The 20,759-nt window shown below is 40.2% G+C and overlaps 2 protein-coding genes across 2 annotated transcripts in view; one reads left to right on the top strand and one right to left on the bottom strand.

Annotated features, from left to right (window-relative positions):
- The window catches only part of mcph1 (microcephalin 1), a 165,611-nt gene that overhangs the window by 74,291 nt on the left and 70,561 nt on the right, over nt 1-20,759 (top strand). The window lies entirely within an intron of this gene.
- The window catches only part of angpt2a (angiopoietin 2a), a 60,828-nt gene that overhangs the window by 27,635 nt on the left and 12,434 nt on the right, over nt 1-20,759 (bottom strand). The window contains exons 2-3 of the mRNA XM_007894036.2: nt 10,202-10,357; nt 4,087-4,208 (exon numbers count right to left, since the gene is read on the bottom strand). Coding sequence (XP_007892227.1) covers nt 4,087-4,208; nt 10,202-10,357 — 278 coding nt within the window. The remainder of the gene's footprint in view (nt 1-4,086; nt 4,209-10,201; nt 10,358-20,759) is intronic.

Genomic DNA, 20,759 nt, shown 5'->3' with positions numbered 1-20,759 from the left:
AACAGTATAATAGGCTGTCTTGTGTGTCTGGGGAGTTGGCATCATGTTCCTCAGGGCCTAGATTTACCTTTTGCACATCTGTAATCCAGCTTGTTTGGGCTGAACTGCATCAAAAGCAGGAATTGGGTTCAGTAAGCCAAGTCCTAGACATTACAATTGTTGACCACTGGTTTTCTCACAACTGCAGCTCCGCTGAATCAACAGTTTCAGCATCAGAACTCACTGAGGATGTGGAGCTTATTAATAATGATTCTGATGCTCTCAGGAAACAACAGCCTCAGCTAACGACACCCACCCAAGAACGAATTATCCTCCCGCAAATGTAGATGTACATTGCTCTCCAAACAGCATAGTTTTCGAGCAATTCACATGTCAACATGATGGTCAAACAGGAATGTAAATCCAGTTTTACTGGCAGCGACTTGATTTTGAGACCTGCTCCTGAATCTATATCCAGGAAGTGGTTTCAGAATCAAATTGTTATCAGCTGCAGTATAAATCAAGTGTAAACAAACTTTCAAATTCAAAACAAATCTTGGCTTCAAACGTTCTTGTCTGGCCCATTGGGCTGCTTTTCGGGATTGCAATGTTTTTTTGAGCTGGTTCTGTTCCTTTCTCCTTAATAGAGTTGCTACGGTCTGGAATGCACTGCCTGAAAGGGTGGTGGAAGCAAAGTTGATAATAACTTTCAAAAAGGGAATTGGATAGGAAAGGAAAAATTTGCAGGGCTGTGCTGTAAGAGCAGGGGAGTGGGACAAGTTGGTAGCTCTTTCAAAGAGCCGGCGAGGATACAATGGGCCGAATGGCCTCCTTCTGTGCTGTAAGATTCCAAGATTCAAATAACATCAAGAAACATTAATATTGGCTGGCACAGGGCTACAAAGCTATGCGCCAGCAACCTTTGGTGATTGGAACAGAGAAAAACAGAACCTTTTCTCAGGAGCTTGAATAGTTTGTGTAGAGTCCACGGTACTGCAGATTTGCCACATTATGTGGAAGTAAATGACTGTTTTTTATTTTTAAGCTTATTATCAGAACATCCCAGAGAAACGCATGCTCTGTAATTGATTCCTTTTTCCCTGTGGCAAAATCTAAATTTATGTCATGGCTGGTCAGTATATATTAAATTAGGCGTGTGGCACATTTAATGAGCACTTTTTGGTGACCTGGAAGGATTCAGTTGTGGGATGTGAATTTGTAGCATAATAAAGGAGATGATTAGAATGGAAAGGATGGATACACTGAGTCAGACCCGACCTTTGAAAAGCAATTGATTACAACAATGACAGAAACATGAATTTAAACATCATAATTTAAATGTGCCAGGCGCCTAATCCTTTCACATTAAAGAACATCTCAAAGCCAGAGTTCAAAGGTTTGTTATTTTTGATACTGTCTTTAATTTTACAAAAACGTTATATAACATTGCGTAAACCTGAGGAGTTACAACAATTCGTATTAAACTGTAGCCCTAATGAATGGGTTGAACATAGTTCAGAGAAAATAGTAACTAAATACTAAAAGATAACACTTGCATTGAGTTTCTCAGACGCAAAGCGATGCACGCACGTGCAATTCTGCATGCAGTCACAAAATTCAACTTGCAGAAGGTTCAAGGATTTTATCCAACTTAAGAAGTGATATATCTTCAGCTAAACCACTTGGGTGTCGTTTTAAAGAATAAAATGTTGACAGTGTCACTGAGCATAGCACACTAGCCACATAAATCGGGAAAGTAGTCATTGTAAGTTGGAATATTTAGCACTTTGGAAGTTTCCTGCAGGTTTACGGAAATAATTCCTGGTGTACAATATCATTGATACAAGAGTATCGAAAGAATTTAAAACAAAACATTTTAGTTAATCCATAGATGGAGTGCTATAGATTTGTCTCTATTTCCAGAAAAAAAGCAAAGTTGAGACTGTACGATCATCACGGGGAGGGCTTTATTTCAAAATATGGCAATGTAGGAAGTGTTTATTTATTTGTGTAACTTGGCATTTATATGATAACAACATGAGACGCATGGTGTCATTGTACCCTGCTCCATCCGGAGTCCCTCCGACTTGCCCCCTACTGCCCCACTTTCAAAGCCCAAAGACAAAAGACTTGCCTCTTTGACCATGCTTCTGGTTAACTTATTTCCCTTCCCCATTTTCAGCCACCCCCATCCCCAACACACTTCCTGACTGCCTTGACAGTTGTGTAAAGTGACATGAAAGGCGCTATGTAAATTGTCTTGCTATTGTATGGTATAGCGTGTTTCATGATAAGGTGGATTCACTTCTAGACATGATTTGGATGTGGAAATTTGACATTTTCTTGCCTAAAAATCCCAAATGTGTGCAGAAAGCAGCCTCATCGACGCACATTGTGTTTCAAAGCACCTCGTCATTTCTTCTCCAGAGGATCGAATTCAAGATCCTCATCCTCACCTACAAGGCCATTCACGGCCTTGCTCCCTCCTACCTCTCCGACCTACTATCCCCCTACGTACCTGTCCGTACCCTCCATTCCTCTGGCTCCGGTCTGCTCCACATCCCCATCGGTGGCCGGGCCTTCAGCCTCTCAGACCCGAGGCTCTGGAACTCTGTCCCCCAGTGCCTTCGCCGCTTCCTCCCTTTCCTCCTTCAAGGCCGGTCTCAAGACCTTTCTCTTTGACCGTGTCTTCAGCTCCCCTCTCGACTCTCTACCCCCTCCTCGCTCCCTCCCTTCCCTCTCCTCACCCTGACCATTTCCCCCCTGCTCAGGTCCTGACCCAACTGTACAGCGCATTGGGACGTCCTCCCGACGTGAAAGGCGCTCTATAAATGGAATCTTGTTGTTGTTGTTGCGCTTCAAAACTTATCACAGCATCATGACCGTGTTTGAAGTGCGACATTGTGAATTGCGGAGCAAACACCGATGAGCCTTCTTGTGCGCTTGTCCAGTGACTTCGCCAGTCTTGTGATCAGTTCAGTCACTGTGCGGAAGCATTGACTGTGATCGTGCCCCGTTAGAATGCTGGTTGGGGTTTTATGTGCCTTCCCAACCCCACTCCGAATACTGCTTTGTTATAGTTAGTTATATCATAGTTACATAGCAAGTATTTTGATGGTTGTATCTTAAGACAGTTTGGTTATTTACATCATTTTTAGGAATGCGGTAAAATATTCTTTTGATCTTTCAGAAGCTCCATGGTTCAGTGTTCATGGATACTATTAAATACACAAGGGTTTGGGCTGACTGGACCATTAAACCTAGTTAGCTGTCGAACCCATTATGTCATGATTTAATTTGCAGAGCAGCCAACTTCTCAATGCATAGTAGCTGTGCATTGCTTGAAAAATTGTAATTTATTTTAATGACTGCAAGTTGATCTCTATTCCTTCGAGAACTACAGTAGAATTGGAACACATCCAAACCTAATAGACAAGAATTTCCTATTTTGTTTGGCATTTAATCTGTATTTAATTCCTATTGTATTCTATTAGTACTCTTCACCCCCAAAGCGCTTGTTTGCTACACTTCAATATAAAAAAAAGTGAAGTGCATTTTGACAATGTGATAATACGCTGCATCAATTGCAGTGATTATTATTATGTATGATTATACTTTCTGGTTTAAGTGCAGGTGCCAAAAGTGGCCCAGAAAACAGCAGAGTAATAAAGTTCAGTCTTTCTTTTCGAAACAAAATAGGTGTCAGCCCGGCTCAGTTGGTAGCACTCTCGCCTCTGAGTCAGAAGGTTGTGGGTTCAAGCCCCATGTCAGGACGTCAGGCTCAGTGCAATGCTGGCGATCAGGTGCACTGTTGTCCTTTGGATGAGACTTAAAACTGAGTCCCATCCGTCTCTTCGGGGAGATTCCAAGACATTGTTTATTAAAGAGAAGATAATTTCCTCCTGTTTTCGGGCCAACAATCCTCCAGATAATATTGGTCGCTCAGAGTTGATGGTGTTTTTGAAACATTGTTGTGGGTTGTGTTGACCCACAAAAATACAGGTCATGACACTTTACAGGATATTCTGTGAAGTGCTTTGAGGAATACTCCCAATGTAAAAGGCACTATATCGCATCTTTATTTGTTAAACGTAATGGATCACTTACCCATTCTTCTGGTGCAGTTTAGTAATTTCGCTGGTCTGGACCATTATTTCTTTTTCCAATTTATGGGTTGACAGGGCATTCTCCAGAAGCTGAACCTCAAGTCTAGATGTTTGATTCAAAACCTGAAAAAAACATGAAAATGTTCAAGTAAACATTCTCTATCAATAAAGTCCTAAACACAGAGTCTTTCTTTACATTTTTTTTCTTTCAAATTTGACTCTTTAACATAAAAAAATGAACAAAGTACCTGCATATTTGGTATTTGTTTTGACCGTGGGATTGGAGCTAGATGTCTGAATAGAGAATATATTCCTTTTCGTTGATTATCATTTCACTTATTGGAAAGGTTCAAATCCCAGTCACTGGGAGCAGAGTCAACCCACTCAGCTCCTGTTAATCCTGCAAGCCAAAGCCCTAATGGATAGGGTGGTCCTAGCTGGACAAGCAGCGGGAAAGCCCACCAGATAGCGATATTAATGGCAAGCTATGCAATTAGCCAAGCAGGATGCGTCTCTCCAGGGAGAGAGTGCGCAATCCATTCCAACAATCTATTGTGAGACTTCCATGTGTAGGTGGGATGCACGGAAATCTCTGTTTGGTTTGAATACTCTTAAGCATGATGATGTGTTTCTGCACGTGTCAGACACCCGGCTGACAAAAAAAAAAAATATTTGAAACAGGGAAAATTGTGTACATGGTGGACATGATATTTATACATGTGTCCTTTGGGATGTCCTCCCACAATGAAAGGCACAATGTAAATTATATTGTATATTTCAAAACTGCTTTGTCAATTGGCCTTGTGACATTGAAAACTGTTGTCAGCACTTTAGAAAGGCAAAGTTTGTGAGAACTGCAGCTTGTGATGAGAACCCAACAAATACCCATATTAACAGTGCCCCTGAGGGTTTTTAGACGATTGAATTGTAAACATCGCCTGAAAGTAAAACCTGATAGACAGAACCTTTGTCCCTGCCCAATCCCCCGTCCCCCCACCCGCCGGAATTCTTCTTGCATATTCAGGATGGGAATCAGCTTCCAAGAGCAAAATGTTTATTTGAATCCCTAAGTGCTTCTGTGGTAAAAATGGAGGGAGATAAAAATAATGATAATAATTCTGGCATTTGATATAGCATCTTATCACATCTTTGAGACATCTCAAAACGCTTCACAGAATATGCTGTAAAGTGAATTGACTGTATGTTTTGTGGGCAAAACACAGTTTCCCTCGTAATGGAAATAGCTGTCCAGATAGTGGAGAAAATAGTATGGGAAGATACTTGACCTGAAGATAGAAATGCAGGAGGAATTAACTTTTTTTTAAACAAAATATCACGGGAAGTCCGATTCAACAAGGGAGAGAGCCATAGGCTGCTTTTCACACTAAAACAGGAAAGGGCTTGCATTAATATGCGTGTTTTTTTAACTTGCAAAGCTTCCAAGGGAGATTTGAAGCATTATTAGTTTTGATCTGTCTTGCTCATGTGGAAGAAAGAGAAAACATTCATATATTTAATTGAATAGGTCTGTTGGGGGCAATAGAAGGTTTTCTGGCAATAGAGTATTCTGGACTGGAATAACACATGGGTACTACTTGTATGTTAACCGTGTCAACAAAGCAGGGGAAATGAATATTTATTGATGTTCAGAATTGTTTAAGATAATCCCTCCTCCCTAGAAAATTATCCATTTTTTAAAGAAAAGCTGCAGATGATTAATTAGTTATTTGGTTACAGATGCATCAGCTGTCTGTGTGAATTGTGAAAGAATGTACGCACTATGTTACATCAATTCAAATTCCTACCCAGATCACAGATGGCTTGCGGTGTATTTTGAGCAAACAATTAAATGGGAGAATTTAACATTTTTTAAATGACCCAGTTACTGTGGAGTCCTACAGCTCAGTAGTTAGAGCGCTCGCCTCACAAGTGAGAGGGTTTGATTCCCGACAGGGCGAAACGTTGTGCAAGTTTCCTTACTCCACACGCCTCTGTTTACCTAGCAGTAAGTGGGAACCTAGTTGTTAGTCGATTGGCGGATCGCTTTTCTGGGATAATAATTCCTTCAATATAAATAAAAAATAATTTGGTCATTCAATCCACCACTGCTTGTGGGACACTGCTGTGCGTAATTGGCTGCTGTGTTTCGCCCACAAAATATACAGTGAATTCACTTTACAGTATATTCTGTGAAACACTTTGAGATGTCTCAAAGGCGTGATAAGGCGTTAATTTGTATTTATGCAACAAAGCTAACAGATTCGTGCGAGAGAATTGTATTTGCTTGTCTCTCTTGAAAATAAATGGGGAATTCATCTCAAAATAAGGTACAATAATAATAATCTTGCATTTAATATAGCACCTTATCACGCAATTGAGACGTTTCAAAGTACTTCCCAGGGTACCCTGTATAGTGGATTCACTGTGTATTTTGTGGGCAAAGCGCGGCAGTCAATTCCGCACAGCAGTGTCTCACAAACAGTCATGGAGTGAGTGACCAATTTTATTTGGGGGATTGTTGGACATCCTCCCGACGTGACAGGCTCTATACAACTGTAATTTGTTGTTGTTGGCCAGGACGCCAGGAGACACTCCATTCTCTTTTCAAAGTGAAATTTATAGGTTTAAATTAAGTGATTCCATAAATATCAAATATGGATTGCCCGGAGGCGCTGGAGAATCTACTACTTCCCCTGACACCGTTCTCATTGTCACGTTTTTATCCTGAAGTCAGGTCACTCATTCATCTTTGACCATGTGGATCATGGCTTTGGTCTGTCAGTTCCTGGCGTAGCAACTACACTGAAACTTTACTGAATGCATTTAGACTGCAAATTGGATTACATTGTTTAACATCCAAATATGTTTTGCTTCGGGGTAAACACCCATTTTCTTAGTTTTAATGCCTAGTTTTGCTCCTGTTTATTTGGCTAGCACAGAATTAGAATTACAGAATTTATTTATTGTACCGCTGACACAGCCAGCTACCATAGGGATAATTAAGATTAAAATAGTTGCATGTAAATTTCTCACAAATCAAATCCCCCACTTTGGGATGAATTCTTCTCATTTATTTCAATCTGGTCTGGTTCCCTTGGTCATGAAATGTTTGGCCCCCAAAATACAATCAATTCACATTACAGTATATTATGTGAAGCGATTTGAAGCATCGCAATGACTTGATAAGGCACAATATCAAATGCAAGTATTATTAATATTATTACAAAAAAGTTCAGTAAGTTATTGAGTTAGTGTTAGTCACATGCACAAGCTTTATGCGAAGTTGGTGGAGGAGATGTGCTGTTTCCCTAAACAGTGATTGATGTGCTGTTTCACCTCCCCAGTTGATCTTAAATTCATCCACGTTGCGCTTTTCCCATCTTCAGATTATTCTTTTAATAACATAGCGCAGAGTCGTGTGAGATTTACTATACATGTCAGTAACAGTTAATTGAGGACATCTCCAGATGTCAATGGACAAATTTCACACTTTTGTTTATCAGGCTTCCTTGCAAAGAGTTTAGTTCCCTTCTGCAAGTGACAGTTTGGTTAATCCCCTTATGTTGTCAATTACATCCTTAACTGAAAGCTAGACTTTTATGTCTAGATGAAAGGAGAAGTGACAGTTTAATGCGGTTGAAATTAAAATCATGTTCTGGCTTTGCCGATTAACACAGCTTGAACCCCTTTTGAACTTCCTCACTTGCACATTCATTGCCCTTATTTTGCCTTTGAATCTTTGGACTCCAGCATTGACCAAACTTCAGTACTCGTAAAGTTAAGTTCACGAACAGTGGGAATTTTCCTTCAACCTCACATTTAACAGAATCCAGTTTCATCTGAAATCCAAACAATTTGCAAATCACTTTTATCAGCGACTGTTTTTCTAAAGCAAAACACCTTTGTAAATTAGATCACAGAATATTATTTCAGGTGTTGTGTCCTGTGCATGAATCATGTTAATGGGAAAATTGTGCATTCAATGGGAACTAGAATTTATTTCTAGAACTGAAATACTGTAAACATTTTAATCCTGTTAAATCTCTATCAGGGTAACTTAAACAAAATGCAAGTGTCTTTTTGACATGGAATTTCGCCCACAAAATACACAGTCACTGCGCTTTATAGTATATACTATTAAGCGCTTTGAGACGTCTCGACAACCTGATAAAGTGCTATACTAAATGCAAAGATTATTATTATTTATTATTAATTGCAATTTATGTCTGTGGATCAGTGCTCCTTCTTTCAGTGGGCTCCAGCCTGCTTCATGTCCCCCGTCTCGCCCACTCCACCATTGGCGGACAGGCCTTCTGCCACTCTACCCCCACCCTCTGGAACTCTATCCCGCAGTCCCTCCATCGCCCCCTCTCTTGCCTCCTTCAAGAACCATCTCAAGACCCTCCTGTTCGACCGTGCCTTCAATTACCCTCCTTCCCCCTCCTCTGCCCTCCACCCTTCCCGATCCCAACCCCCAGCTCTGACTGTCCAGCACCTTGGTACAGCCTCCTGATGTGAAAGGCGCTATACAAATGTAATTTTGTTGTTGTTGTGGATGGTGGATTTTTGGAATCTGATTTTTTTGGCTTCAGTCTTTTCAAGATGTTCTCTTTGCTTCCAGTATCTAGAAGCAGAATTGACATTAATGATAAATATATATGGTTGATGAAGGTAATAATCTGACGAGCATTATTCAAAAGTACCATTCACTGGCAGAGTTATAATGTCTGGTACCTTTTATATGCTTTTTTTCAGAAGAAAAATTCAGGCCTAAATTCATTCACTTTTTTTGTGGAACATACTTAATCTATTATGCATTTAATGAGAAAATAAGATTATTGAATACTTCTGTTTACTCACCCTATATTTGTTTTAATTGGGTAAATTTCATAACGACAGGGATATGTTGAGAACTGAAAATACCAATTTTGCTGTTGCAACTACTGTATATCAGATGTGTGTAAATTGGCCTGTGTCCAGCTGGGAAGAGTTCAGATCAGTCAATTTCATTTTCAATCAATTGCCCACTTCTCAGTTGACTATTCATGTATTTCTTTGAATAAATCCAACTGCATCGTGGAGTCCTGTAGCTCAGTGGTTAGAGCACTTGCTTTGCAAGCAAGAGACCTGAGTTCAATTCCAGGCAGGTCAGGGCGAAACCTTGGGCAAGTTTCCTTACTCCACACGCATAATAATAATAATCCCTCCAAAACCAAAAACAATAATAAATTGGTCATTTTCAATCTACGACTGCTTGTGGGACATTGCTGTGCGCAATTGGCTGCCGCGTTCGCCCTCAAATATACAGTCAATTCACTTTACAGTATATTCTGTGAAGCGCTTTGGGAGTCCTCCCAACGTGAAAAGCGCTATATCAAATGCAAGGATTATTATTACAACAACAACAACAACAAGATTCCATTTATAAAGCACCTTTCACGTCAGGAGGACGTCCCAAGGCGCTGCACAGTTGGGTCATGACCCGAGCAGGGGGGAAATGGTCAGGGTGAGGGGAGGGAAGGGAGGGAGCGAGGAGGGGGAAATGGTCAGGGTGAGGGGAGGGAAGGGAGGGAGCGAGGAGGGGGGAAATGGTCAGGGTGAGGGGAGGGAAGGGAGGGAGCGAGGAGGGGGAAGAGAGTCGAGAGGGGAGCTGAAAGCACGGTCAAAGAGAATTATTATTAGTATTATTATTATTATCACATTTTGACCTAACTTTAATTAATTCTACTGTGTTTCCACATCTGCAATTCCAAACTACTTTCTCCTGTTTTATTATATCCTGTTTTATTACATCTTGCATCGCACATTTTTGGTGAAATAAAATTTTGGTGAATTACAGATGTCATCGAGGCCTTTGTGAGAAGGCATGAGGGCAAGTAAGTGTTATTTTCACAGAGGAAAGGAGGAATCATACGACCATGTGAGCCTGGGAGGTCTTGTACCATCAGAAGACAATTACAAGCAATCTTTGAGAAAGGCATAAAAACAGAATATCTGGAAACTTGTGTGTGTTTTTAAGAGGAAACAATAGTGAGACACTGGTTCTCTTCCAGCTTCGGCAAACTATGCGAGATACCAAGTGAGTTTTGTTTTTAAAAAAAATCCCAGTTCTTTACCTGTGCTTCCACGTCTGTTAATTTACGGGTTTGCTCCGCTGTCTTGGTGAGGAGGTTTGTTCCTATTTCCAGCATGGCTGCTGTTTGGTTCTGCACTGCATTCTGTTGCATCTGCACCATCTCACTCTTCATGTTGTCTTGAATGTAGCTCTCAAGCTGAAGGGCGAAGAAGAGAGATGCAAATGTATTACATGATTTTAACTCTGCTCTGCACTGTTTTTAGTGTAAAAGTCTTGCGATGTTTACTGAACACTAGACCAAATCTAACGCAACCTTAAAACTTCACAACTCAACTAAAAGCTTTCCCAATCTTTGCTAAATAAAACTATGGACCATAGAAATGTACAGCACAGAAAAAAGCCATTTGGCTCCCTAAAAAGCAATCCTTTACCTGCCCCATACCCCTGTACCCAAAATGTCAAGTGTTCAGGTATCCTTTGATCTGCAGCAATAGAAAGACGCACTGAATTTTGAATTCTCAATCTCCCTAATTCTAAGCACTTTAAGACATACCAACGTGAAAGGCGTTATGTAAAATGTAATCATATTGAAGGCAACTCAGAGACTCATCTGATAGACCACTGAGGTATTTAAAGGAGAAAGGAGTTTCTCCTGCTTCCCTGGCCAACAATCTTCCAGACTAATGGACCATTCACTATTTGGCTGGTTGTGAGACCTTGCGAGGACTAAGATTTCCATATTTTCCTGAAAATCTTTACACTTGACAGTAATTACATGCAAAGGTTTTTTTGTTGTGGACTTAAGGCAGTATAAAATGCATGTCAGTCTTTTTGAAGCGTCTATTCTCTTCGCCGCGCTCCCTTCCCAAATATAATTTTGTTGTGGTGGAAACCCCATTCTCAAACCTTACAAACTCGGCAGCTCCCTCTGGCCTGCTTCAAGTCCCCCATCCTACTCACCTCACCATTGGTGTTCGGGGCTTTCAGCCTATCTCTGAAACTCTCTAAAACTCCATCCCAGATTCCCTTTGACTCGCCCTTTTCCTCACTTCCTTCAAGTTCCTCCTCAAGACCTGCCTCTTTGACCATGCCTTTAGTCATCTTCCCCCCCCCCCCCCCAGCTTGGGGGAAAACTCTGGACTGTCCAGCACTTGGGACGTCCTCCTACATGAAAAGCGCAATATAATTGTAGATTTGTTGTTGTTCTTTTAAGCACTCTGATTAAACACAGTTAATAGGGCTTATTAATATTTTGTATTAATGAATTAATTAAGCTCTCCGATACACGAGCCTGAGTTAAGAGTGCTATATAAATGCGAATTGCTGTGTCTCTTCTTGATGAAAAATTCAATGCCACAGCCATTAATTGTGTGTGTCTGTTTGGAGGGAAACTCTACAAAAGAAATCTTTTAAATAGATCGTGATCAGCTGTTCAGGTTTTCCAACTCCATACATTCAAGCGTCATTATCTATTTCCACCCCAGTGTTTCATATTTGTGACAGGCTGTGCATTATATTTGAACATATGTTAACAATGAGCTTTCGAGTTTAGATGATCAAACCAGTATTTGTCTGATGTCTGACAATTTTTCTGATGGCGCAGTATCCGATACACAATGTTAAATTAAATAATCTGTTTATCTTTCGGGAACAAACTGAAATAGCAACCAATGAATAGCTACAGAACGCTGGGACCATATTTTGTAAATGATTTTGCAGATGTGTCTATAGCTGCACAAAGCATTTCTGGCTACAACTGTCTGGATCTTCTGCAGAAGCGGAAAGCTCTAAACATCGCGGACTAAATACACAACTGTTGCCTTGTTACTAGACAGTTTAATTAGTAATTTTAATCGTTTATTGCCTGGAAAGTGTAGCTCATTTTACGTAAGTTGTAAAATCAACATATATTTGGAATTCAAAGGGTAACATTTACTGCATTCGTAAAACTCGACTCGAAATCCCAAAGTATTACTTTATTACCTGAAATATTTCTTCAATGCCAAAAAATGGAAGACTGGACAGGAAAGCAGCTCTTTATAGCTATACAGTGAATCTCTTTCCATGGCCCATTTACATTTTGAATACAGAACGTCCCACGTACCTTTGCCAATATGACGTAACATGTTGGAATGTATTTAAACACACATCCCCCAAAAGAATCAAAGAATTGTAAGACTGTGGCATCGTTCGACATGCAAGATGTTTTGTGGTCTGGAAGCATAAATGTTTTTGTAAGTCGCACCCTCCCTGAAGGTTTAACAACAATAGTGTGTTGCATAATATCAGATCCAAGAATATAAATGAATCGTTCGCAGTGAAAATCCAAGTGCAGTTCTAGGCTACCTCTCCTAAGAGGAAATCTAACTGGCATCTATTTAAAAGATTTCTTTTGTAGAGTTTCCCTCCAAACAGACACACACAATTAATGGCTGTGGCATTGAATTTTTCACATGAGAAAGCAAGGTTCCTTCCCATCACAAGCTGGAGTGCACTCTCAGTGACCTAATGCTGTTGCTACATTGGGTAACCACTACATTAAGCCACACAGTCTCACTTGTCCTGGCAATGTAATGTTCACTGCGTGTGATGGGGTGCTCTGGCTCTTGGGAGTACCATTACTACAATACATAAATAATAAGATGCGCTTTGAGACGTCTCGAAGACGCGATAAGATGCTATATCAAATGCAAGGGTTATTATTATATTATAAATGGTCTGTGATTCACTTCACAACTGTTTGTGGGACTTTGTTGTTTGCAAATTGGCTGCTGTTTCCATTTACAAAATACCTAATCCTAGACTACTCCACCGTAAATCCTTTAAAGGCTTTAAGGTGACCTTTCCATGTGAAAAACGCCATCAAATGTAAAGATTTTTTGTATCATTGCGTTGGCATCATTCACTTGGCAATGTGTAGGCTGTGATACTCTTATATTTAGAGAAAGGCTACAAATGGTTACCTCAGAGGCCTGTCTCAGGGCCTTGGCTGTTTTAACTACATGTCATAAATGTACATGTATACAATGTGACTTTAATGTGGGTTTCCTGAACAGAATCTCCATCCTTTTGGATGATGCCAAAATATGACGCAGTGTAAATAATAATGAAAAACACTGGTGGAACTGGAAGGGTTTGAATCTTTTGGGCAGTAGGGCTGATAGATGTCAGATGTTGTTTGAATGTGGATAAGTATAAAATAATTAGTGTGGGAGCAAGGAATGAAAAGAGGGAACAATGTGTTAATGGAATAGTCATGCACCGAACAAATCAGGAAAGAAATCTAGGGGTTACGGTGAATAAATCAATCAAGCTGTCAACCTTATTCTTTGCGGGAGTAAAAAGGGCAGAGCGGCATTGGGTTACATTTGCTGAGGAATAGAGCACAATTCAAATGGTGGTATTGTGGTATAGAGTGTTGTTCTGGCTCCATCTGGAATGCTTCATGCAATTTTGGCTCCTTACATCAGGAAGGAATCGTTACCCTAGAGAGGATACAAAGATGAGCTACCGAGATAATAGAACAGCTATATGGATGGGATTGACTAGGTAGATCCTGGCAAATTGTTCAATTTGGTGAAGGTTTCAGACATCAGGAGACATGACTTTAACAAGTGAGTCAGAACTTTTTTTGCACAAAGGCTAATAGGCGTGGAATTTACATGCCATTGAAGCAGATGGTACAAATCGTTTCAAGAAGCAACTCGAGCAACGAGAAGAATTTGAAGGATACGGCAGGAAGGCTGGGCCTGAGAATTTTATTAAAAGTGACTGTATTGATAGGCCTTTTTCCTGCCCTCAAATGCCTTGAGCTCTTATGAAGCCGCAATACAAATTGTGCGTGCAAGACGGATACCTTGCTGCTTATGTGTTAATGCTTATTTGGTCAGCTGAGTATCTGACATACAGTATGTGGAAACCCATCATCATACTTAACTAAACGAGACTGAGTTCCACATACGCATACCAACATATGCATAGAAATCTCTTTGTGGCTGGAATGGAATGCACACTCCCTCTCTCTGGAGGGATGCATCCTGCTTAACTACTTTCAGAATTCCCTGCGAGCTTCCTGGTGAGCAATGCAACTCAGCGTGAAATGCTTAAAAACATTGCCACCATCCTCCTGTCCGCAGCTTGGACAAACATCCCTATGAATTGGGCAATATTTCTGCATGTAAGAAGTGCCTCAGACTTGCTTCTTAAGCTATTCAACGGACATCTGCCTTCAGCATTGTGAAAGACCTACACAGAACAGCTTGTGATCTCAGTCACTTTGATGTTCTTGAGGTCCAATTCCAATGCTGTGTATCAAGCTTGGTCGCAATTTTAAGGTAGTTGTATTTCTGGGGACGTTTTACTGGTTCTAGCTTTGATACTGAAGGCAACTTGATACCATTGAAGTACTGAAGCACCACTTGGATGGGTCTCAGGAGAACTGGCGCAGAGAAATATAGCTAGATTCAATAGTTCTATCAAAGGATCCGCATGCAACAACAACAACTTGCATTTATACAGCACCCTTCACTCAGGGTAGCGAATGCATTTTGCATCTTTTATATGACTGAGGCCAATGGTAATCCTACTGCTATCCCTATTCAGACCAGAAGTCCAACCACAGCCTTCTTACGGTCATAGCACTGAATTTGACATTTAAGAAATCGGGGGAGAGGAAGGAGAGATACCAGTATTCTCTTTTCACATAGCAAATATTTATTGCAGTATATAAAAGTGGTTAAAGGCACGCAACCTAAATGTTCTTTGTTCCGTAAAAAGTTTCCCATAGCTTATCAAAATGCTCTATCTGTTCTCAGGGAGAAGACTCAATATGTCAGCAAGAACAAGCAAGATAGTTAACAGAAAAATGATTGAAGATATGGGGTAGAAAATGCAGTGGAAACTTTCTAGAGCGATCACTTAACCATACTTTGTTGAATTTGTTTGTTGGACTCTTAATACAACTTAATTTCCAAACTTCTTTTTGGGCAGCCAGATGTCTGAGACACATGCAGAAGCTCATCACCATCCTTAAGAGAATCCAAACCAAACTGAGATTTCCACGCACCCCACCTACACATGGAAATCCCAGAGATAGATTGTGGGAATGGAATGCGCACTCTCTCCTTGAAGGGACGTATCCTGTTTACCGTATTTAGGAAAGTATTAGGCGCAGGTTGGCAAGAATCAAGACTTGGGGACCCAGAGTGTGCGTTGGGGTACTGCTGGATTCTAACCAGCTAACACTGCATTGCTATTGATATCTCTGTCTGGCAATTTTTCCCACTGCTTGTGCAGCTCAGGCTTTGGCTTACAGGGTTAACAGGAGCTGAGTGGGATGACTCCCTGCCTCCAGTGACTGGTCTGTCCTTCCAGGTCCCACCGATGGCCCAGGCTGGCTGTGCTGTCATCAGCAGTGCTCTGGAATACTGCAGACCTGCCAGGCTAAGGAACTGGGCTATTGGACATTTCGTCCATCAAGTACAACCAGTCCATTTATACAGGCTTTACACGCTGTATACTTCAAAATAGTTCAAATGAATATGCCATCATATAAAATAACTTTATATAGAAAACCATTAATATTTTAAATAGGACAGCTTAAACAGTTCAGAACTTGTTTATGTGACCTCATTCTGAAGAATGTCTTTGGATAATTAATTTCCTTCTTGCCCCGCTTCTCTCGACACTGTGGTTGACTGTTTTAAGCACACTGTTTAATAAATTGTAAGTGCAAGCTCAATCTCTAGGTTCATTGACAAGTGCACCAACACATTAGAAACAGTGTGCAAAAAGGGAGTTTTACAAGGGCGTTTACTCTGAAGAGTTGCAGTTTCACAGTCCAGCGGCAGCATCCAAACATCCACTTTAAAAGAGTCTTGACAATTCCAGGAGTTTATGGTCGCTGTTGTACTCATGCTGTCACAAATGGACACTGGGATAAGTAGTCAAGCCCACTTAACTAGTCACCCATTGTGCCTGTGCCGGCTCTTTGAAAGAGCTAGCAATTAGTCCCATTCCTCTGTTCTTTCCCCGTAGACTTTTTTTTAAGTATATATCCAATTAACTTTTGAAAGTTATTATTGAAGCTGATTTCAGGGAATATAGGGGGACCTATAGCAGGCACTTATGATTTGCAATGTATAAGACTGCACAAGCCTTGAATGTAAAAGTGGTATCTCTGCATACAAGAATCGATTTGGTCATGTTGAGATAACTGAACTCTTCAATCTCTTCTCGGTGTTCAATATAGAGATTAAACAATGTATTATGACAGGAAGAGTGCAGGGAAATAGCTTTGTTTTTTGTGAATTAGCTGGAAGCTTTTGGGAACTGTGCAAAGTTACAACCACTTCCCGCATCCAAGCCAACGGTGACATTGCCAACTCAATCATATCAAAGGTCCAGGTTTATCAAGTAGGAGTTCAGGGTATTCACATTGGAATATTTGCACGTGTAATAAGAAATGTATTTATCATGAATCTTATAGCTTGCAGCTCTTGTATAATGCTGCTGATCTGTGGAATCCGTTGATCAGTTACTGGGAATCGATGGTATAAATGTAGTGTTGTGCTGCTTCATAATAGCAAAGTACCCAGTTTGTTCTCATACTTATAATACCTCTGCTTCAAGTATCCAGTGTGCCTGCTCTCTTCTCTGAGAAAAAGCTGTTGAGTTTATTGCACCTATTACCTGAGTAATTCTTCCACTGTCCTACTTGAATTTATTGATCCTCACTTACATTGATTTGGTAGTCATTTGGGGATCTGCGATGTTAGATTTGCTCCCTTTATGATGACAAGTTCTCCACAGATAGTTAACACCACATGATATACCTCTTTGTCTGGCTGGCCAATGCTGGCATATTTCCCTTATTCATGCTAATTCCCACAGTAAAACTGCTGAAAAACTCTGTCGTGTTAACCCTCAGAATTATTTTCTGCTACTTTTGAAGTCTGAAATCATGAGTCATCCAAGAGAAAGTCATTGAGGCATCACATTGTTTGTACTCTTTATGTGCGTTATGGTGCTGCTGAAGTGCAACAGGTAAAACCGCAGAGCTGCCTTTGACTGCTAAATTTTGCAGAAGCCTAAATCTTCACACTTGGGGTGGGGGGGAGAGAAGAGTGTTGCCACAGCTGTCAGTTTCATATTTGTTTGGAGGTTTAATAATCAATGGAATACTGAGTAACCCAAACCCAAGGATCTGTATCTCTTTTACAAGAACAACAACAAATTACACCTGAATAGGTCAATACTATGGTTTAACTTCTCATCTGAAGACAAGCTAACAATGCAGCACCCCCCTGGAATATCAGCCTAGATTCTGTGAGCTCAGGGCCCAACGTGGGACTTGAACCCATAGCCTAACTCAAAGACAAGAGTGCTACCAACTGAGCCAGGCTGATGCCGACATATGTAGGACATGAGGAGATCTGTTATATTCAAACGGTTAAAAACTAAAGTTCTCTAAACGCACACCACATTTTGATTTGCCTCCTCCACCGAGCATAGAGGAGGCAAATCAGCGTCCTATCCCAACACCATCCAGGACAGAGTCAACTGCTGTGGCTGCAGCCACATTGTGAATCACTGCCCTTAGGAGACGAGTGGAAAAATAAAATTTTTAGAAATTTCACCTCCTTCAGCACTCAAACTCAACTCCCTGACCCAACATTGGTAGGTTTTCTCCAGTGAATATAAACTCGGGATGAAGCACAAAAGCATCTAGTTTCAATGGAACAGAACTCATGTTAAAATATAATTGAAGAAATAAACTGGTAAGGCCGACTCACACCTGGTTTCTGTTTCCCTCTCCCTCAAGAGAGTCATAGAAACTATCGGCTCATTGAGCCTAAATTGGTGCTAACTCATCCACTGGAGGTTACACCTCTTGTCCAAAATTGCACCTTTTTCTCTAGACACTGTGAGGTTTATTGTGTGATTAGAATACACATTGAGCACAGTCTACAAACTGCTAAATGCTAATAACACAAAGGTACAGAGAATTAAAATTTTAGTGATCAGTTTGCATATATAACATTTTATAATGATAATCCTGGCATTTGATATTGCACCTTGTCACATTTTCGAGACATCTCAAACCTCCTCAAAGGATATATTGTATATTTTGTGGGTGAAACGCAGCAGCCAATTGTGAACAACAGTATCCCACAAATAGTGATAGATTGACCAAGCTATTATTATTATTTATCTATTGATTTTTGAAGGGATTATTACTCCTGGAAAAGCGATTCGCCAATCGACCAACAACCGAGTTCCAATTTACTGCTAGGTAAACAGAGCCATGTGGAGTAAGGAAACTTGCCCAACGTTTTGCCCTGCCCAGGAATCGAACCCAGTTCCTCTCATTTGCGAGGCGAGTGCTCTAACCACTAAGCTACAGGACTCCACAGAACCTCATTTTGATGAGGAAGAGGGTTTGGATGGTGTAATAAAGCCTGTAATGGCTTCAGGACCCTCTCCTCCTAACACATTTGTTGCTTCTTCAAAGAGAGTTCAGAAAGCACTTCCCCCCCCATTCTCTTCAAATAAACTTTACAGGCCAAATCTTCCAAGGACTATTTCACATAATTGGATGTTTTGTTTGTGGAACAGTTCAGCCAATAGATCTTAATAAATCAAAATGTGTTCAGCAGCATAAAATGTAACTATTTCATCTGCTTGCTTTCATAATTCTTGCCTTTAAGAAGCTTAACATTTTTAGAATAAGATCTAGTTTGTTTTACGTCGGAGCACTTTGCTAATGGTCTGTGTGCATGTTCGATCTGCAAATAGAAAGACTTTCATGTACAATGCTTTCCTAATGACTTATTTCACAAATAATAATAATAATCTGTGCATTTGATACAGCACCTTATCACATCATTGAAATGTCTCAAAGTGCTTCACAGAATTTATTGTGAAGTGACTGTGTGTTTTATTTCTTTAAATAAAACTAAATCTGTGATCTTTTTCATCCTCTTCGACCCTGAAGCGATTTTAATGACTCAAATTGTTGAGATGAGTCAACATTGAATGTCTTTGTACTGGAGAAATCAATCATGTACTCCCAGCTAAGGCTCCGGTGGTTTTTTTCACTACGGCTCTTTTTATTTGCAACTGAGCAATAATTTGGGGTGATTTCTTCCCCCATAGATTCATAAGTTGGTAACTTCAAATTCCATATAAATGTTGACTTGGAAGACCATTTTATCTTCAAATTTAGGATTGTGCTAAATTGCGGAAAATTCCTAAATCCAATTTTAATTTTGAAACCATTCTTTTTTTAAAAAATGCAGAAAACATTCTTCCAAATTAAAACTGAATTCAAGTATTCTCCGCAATTTGGCACAGTTTTAAATTTAAAGACAAAATGGGCATACAGGCTGAGTCAAGGTGAAAATTTGAGCCTCTGGATATAAAGAAGGTCATTCCCTTTCAAAGTTGTGCATCTGTTTGAGCATCATATGCCAGGAGCCTGAAAACAATTAAGATGAGTTGAGTAAGTGACCCAACCCATTGTCAGTGGGGCCCAAGAGAGCTTGTAGGCAATTTATCATGAAAGGCAAGTACACCTCTTTCAGCAGCTTGTTTTACAGCATTTTTGCATCCAAAGGCCAAAGTGTACTGAGCACATTTAGTATTTTAGAGTTTCATGTAGCTGTTGAGATGCTACTAAGGTGGATTTCACAACAAAATCAAGAAATACATATAAGCGCACCTCTGACACCAAAAGACAATGTTGTCCCTGCAATGTTCTCAAAAGGACCGCTCAATAAATCTACCAGTAATAACTTGATCCAAACCCAAGTGCTGTGGCTGTAATTTACTTGCATAAGCGTGAACCAAGTTATCCTGGTGGCACAAGCCATTGAATACTTTTGCATCTAAGCAAGTCATTTAACTTACTGTAGCTTAGAATATTAGCCAACCTCAAATAAGACTAGCAATTACATAGAAATGTTTTTTTCTAGTGAGTAGCAGATATGTGGAATAGGTTCCATAACAAAATACCTGTAAATTCATATATTGTCAATTTAAAAATATAGTGCAACACATTTGGAGGAGTAAAGTGCAGCAATTATGAGGCAGAGTTCAGTCCCCTTTGTCCCAAAAGGATTGACATTGCTCCTTGGTGAGAGAGGGAAAATCAAGTCCATCATCTCCACCAGAGGCTGCTCTTTTCCTCTTCCCTACTCCACCAACTCACACATGTAGTGAATAAAAGAGACGGAAAAACTAGTTGGAGGGAACCAGAATCTGAAAAACACTGTTGAATTCATGACTGAATGTGTTAAGTAACAGATACAGTAGTTTTAAAAAGAGTAGCTGGATTTATATCTGGGTTATTAAATGTAGTGAAACCTATGGCGGAAGATAGACAAAAGATCATCAAGCAGTCTAGTGAGCATTGACTCGGGCCCCTGTTGAGACTACAGTGAATTTCATCTGTGGAATGCAACCAGCCAGCCTCAGTAACGTATCTTATACTGTATTTATATCTTAAGAAATTTTGATTGATGGTCTTTGAGAAAAAAGAGTACTTTTTTACTTACACTTTTTGTGGATTTGGGGAGATCAAGTAAGTTCGGGAGAGG

Source organism: Callorhinchus milii, unplaced genomic scaffold (assembly GCF_018977255.1).
Source record: "Callorhinchus milii isolate IMCB2004 unplaced genomic scaffold, IMCB_Cmil_1.0 Scaffold3, whole genome shotgun sequence".
NCBI lineage: Eukaryota > Metazoa > Chordata > Chondrichthyes > Chimaeriformes > Callorhinchidae > Callorhinchus > Callorhinchus milii.
Note: the sequence above shows the minus strand (reverse complement) of the source record. Positions and strands in the feature narration are given on the sequence as shown.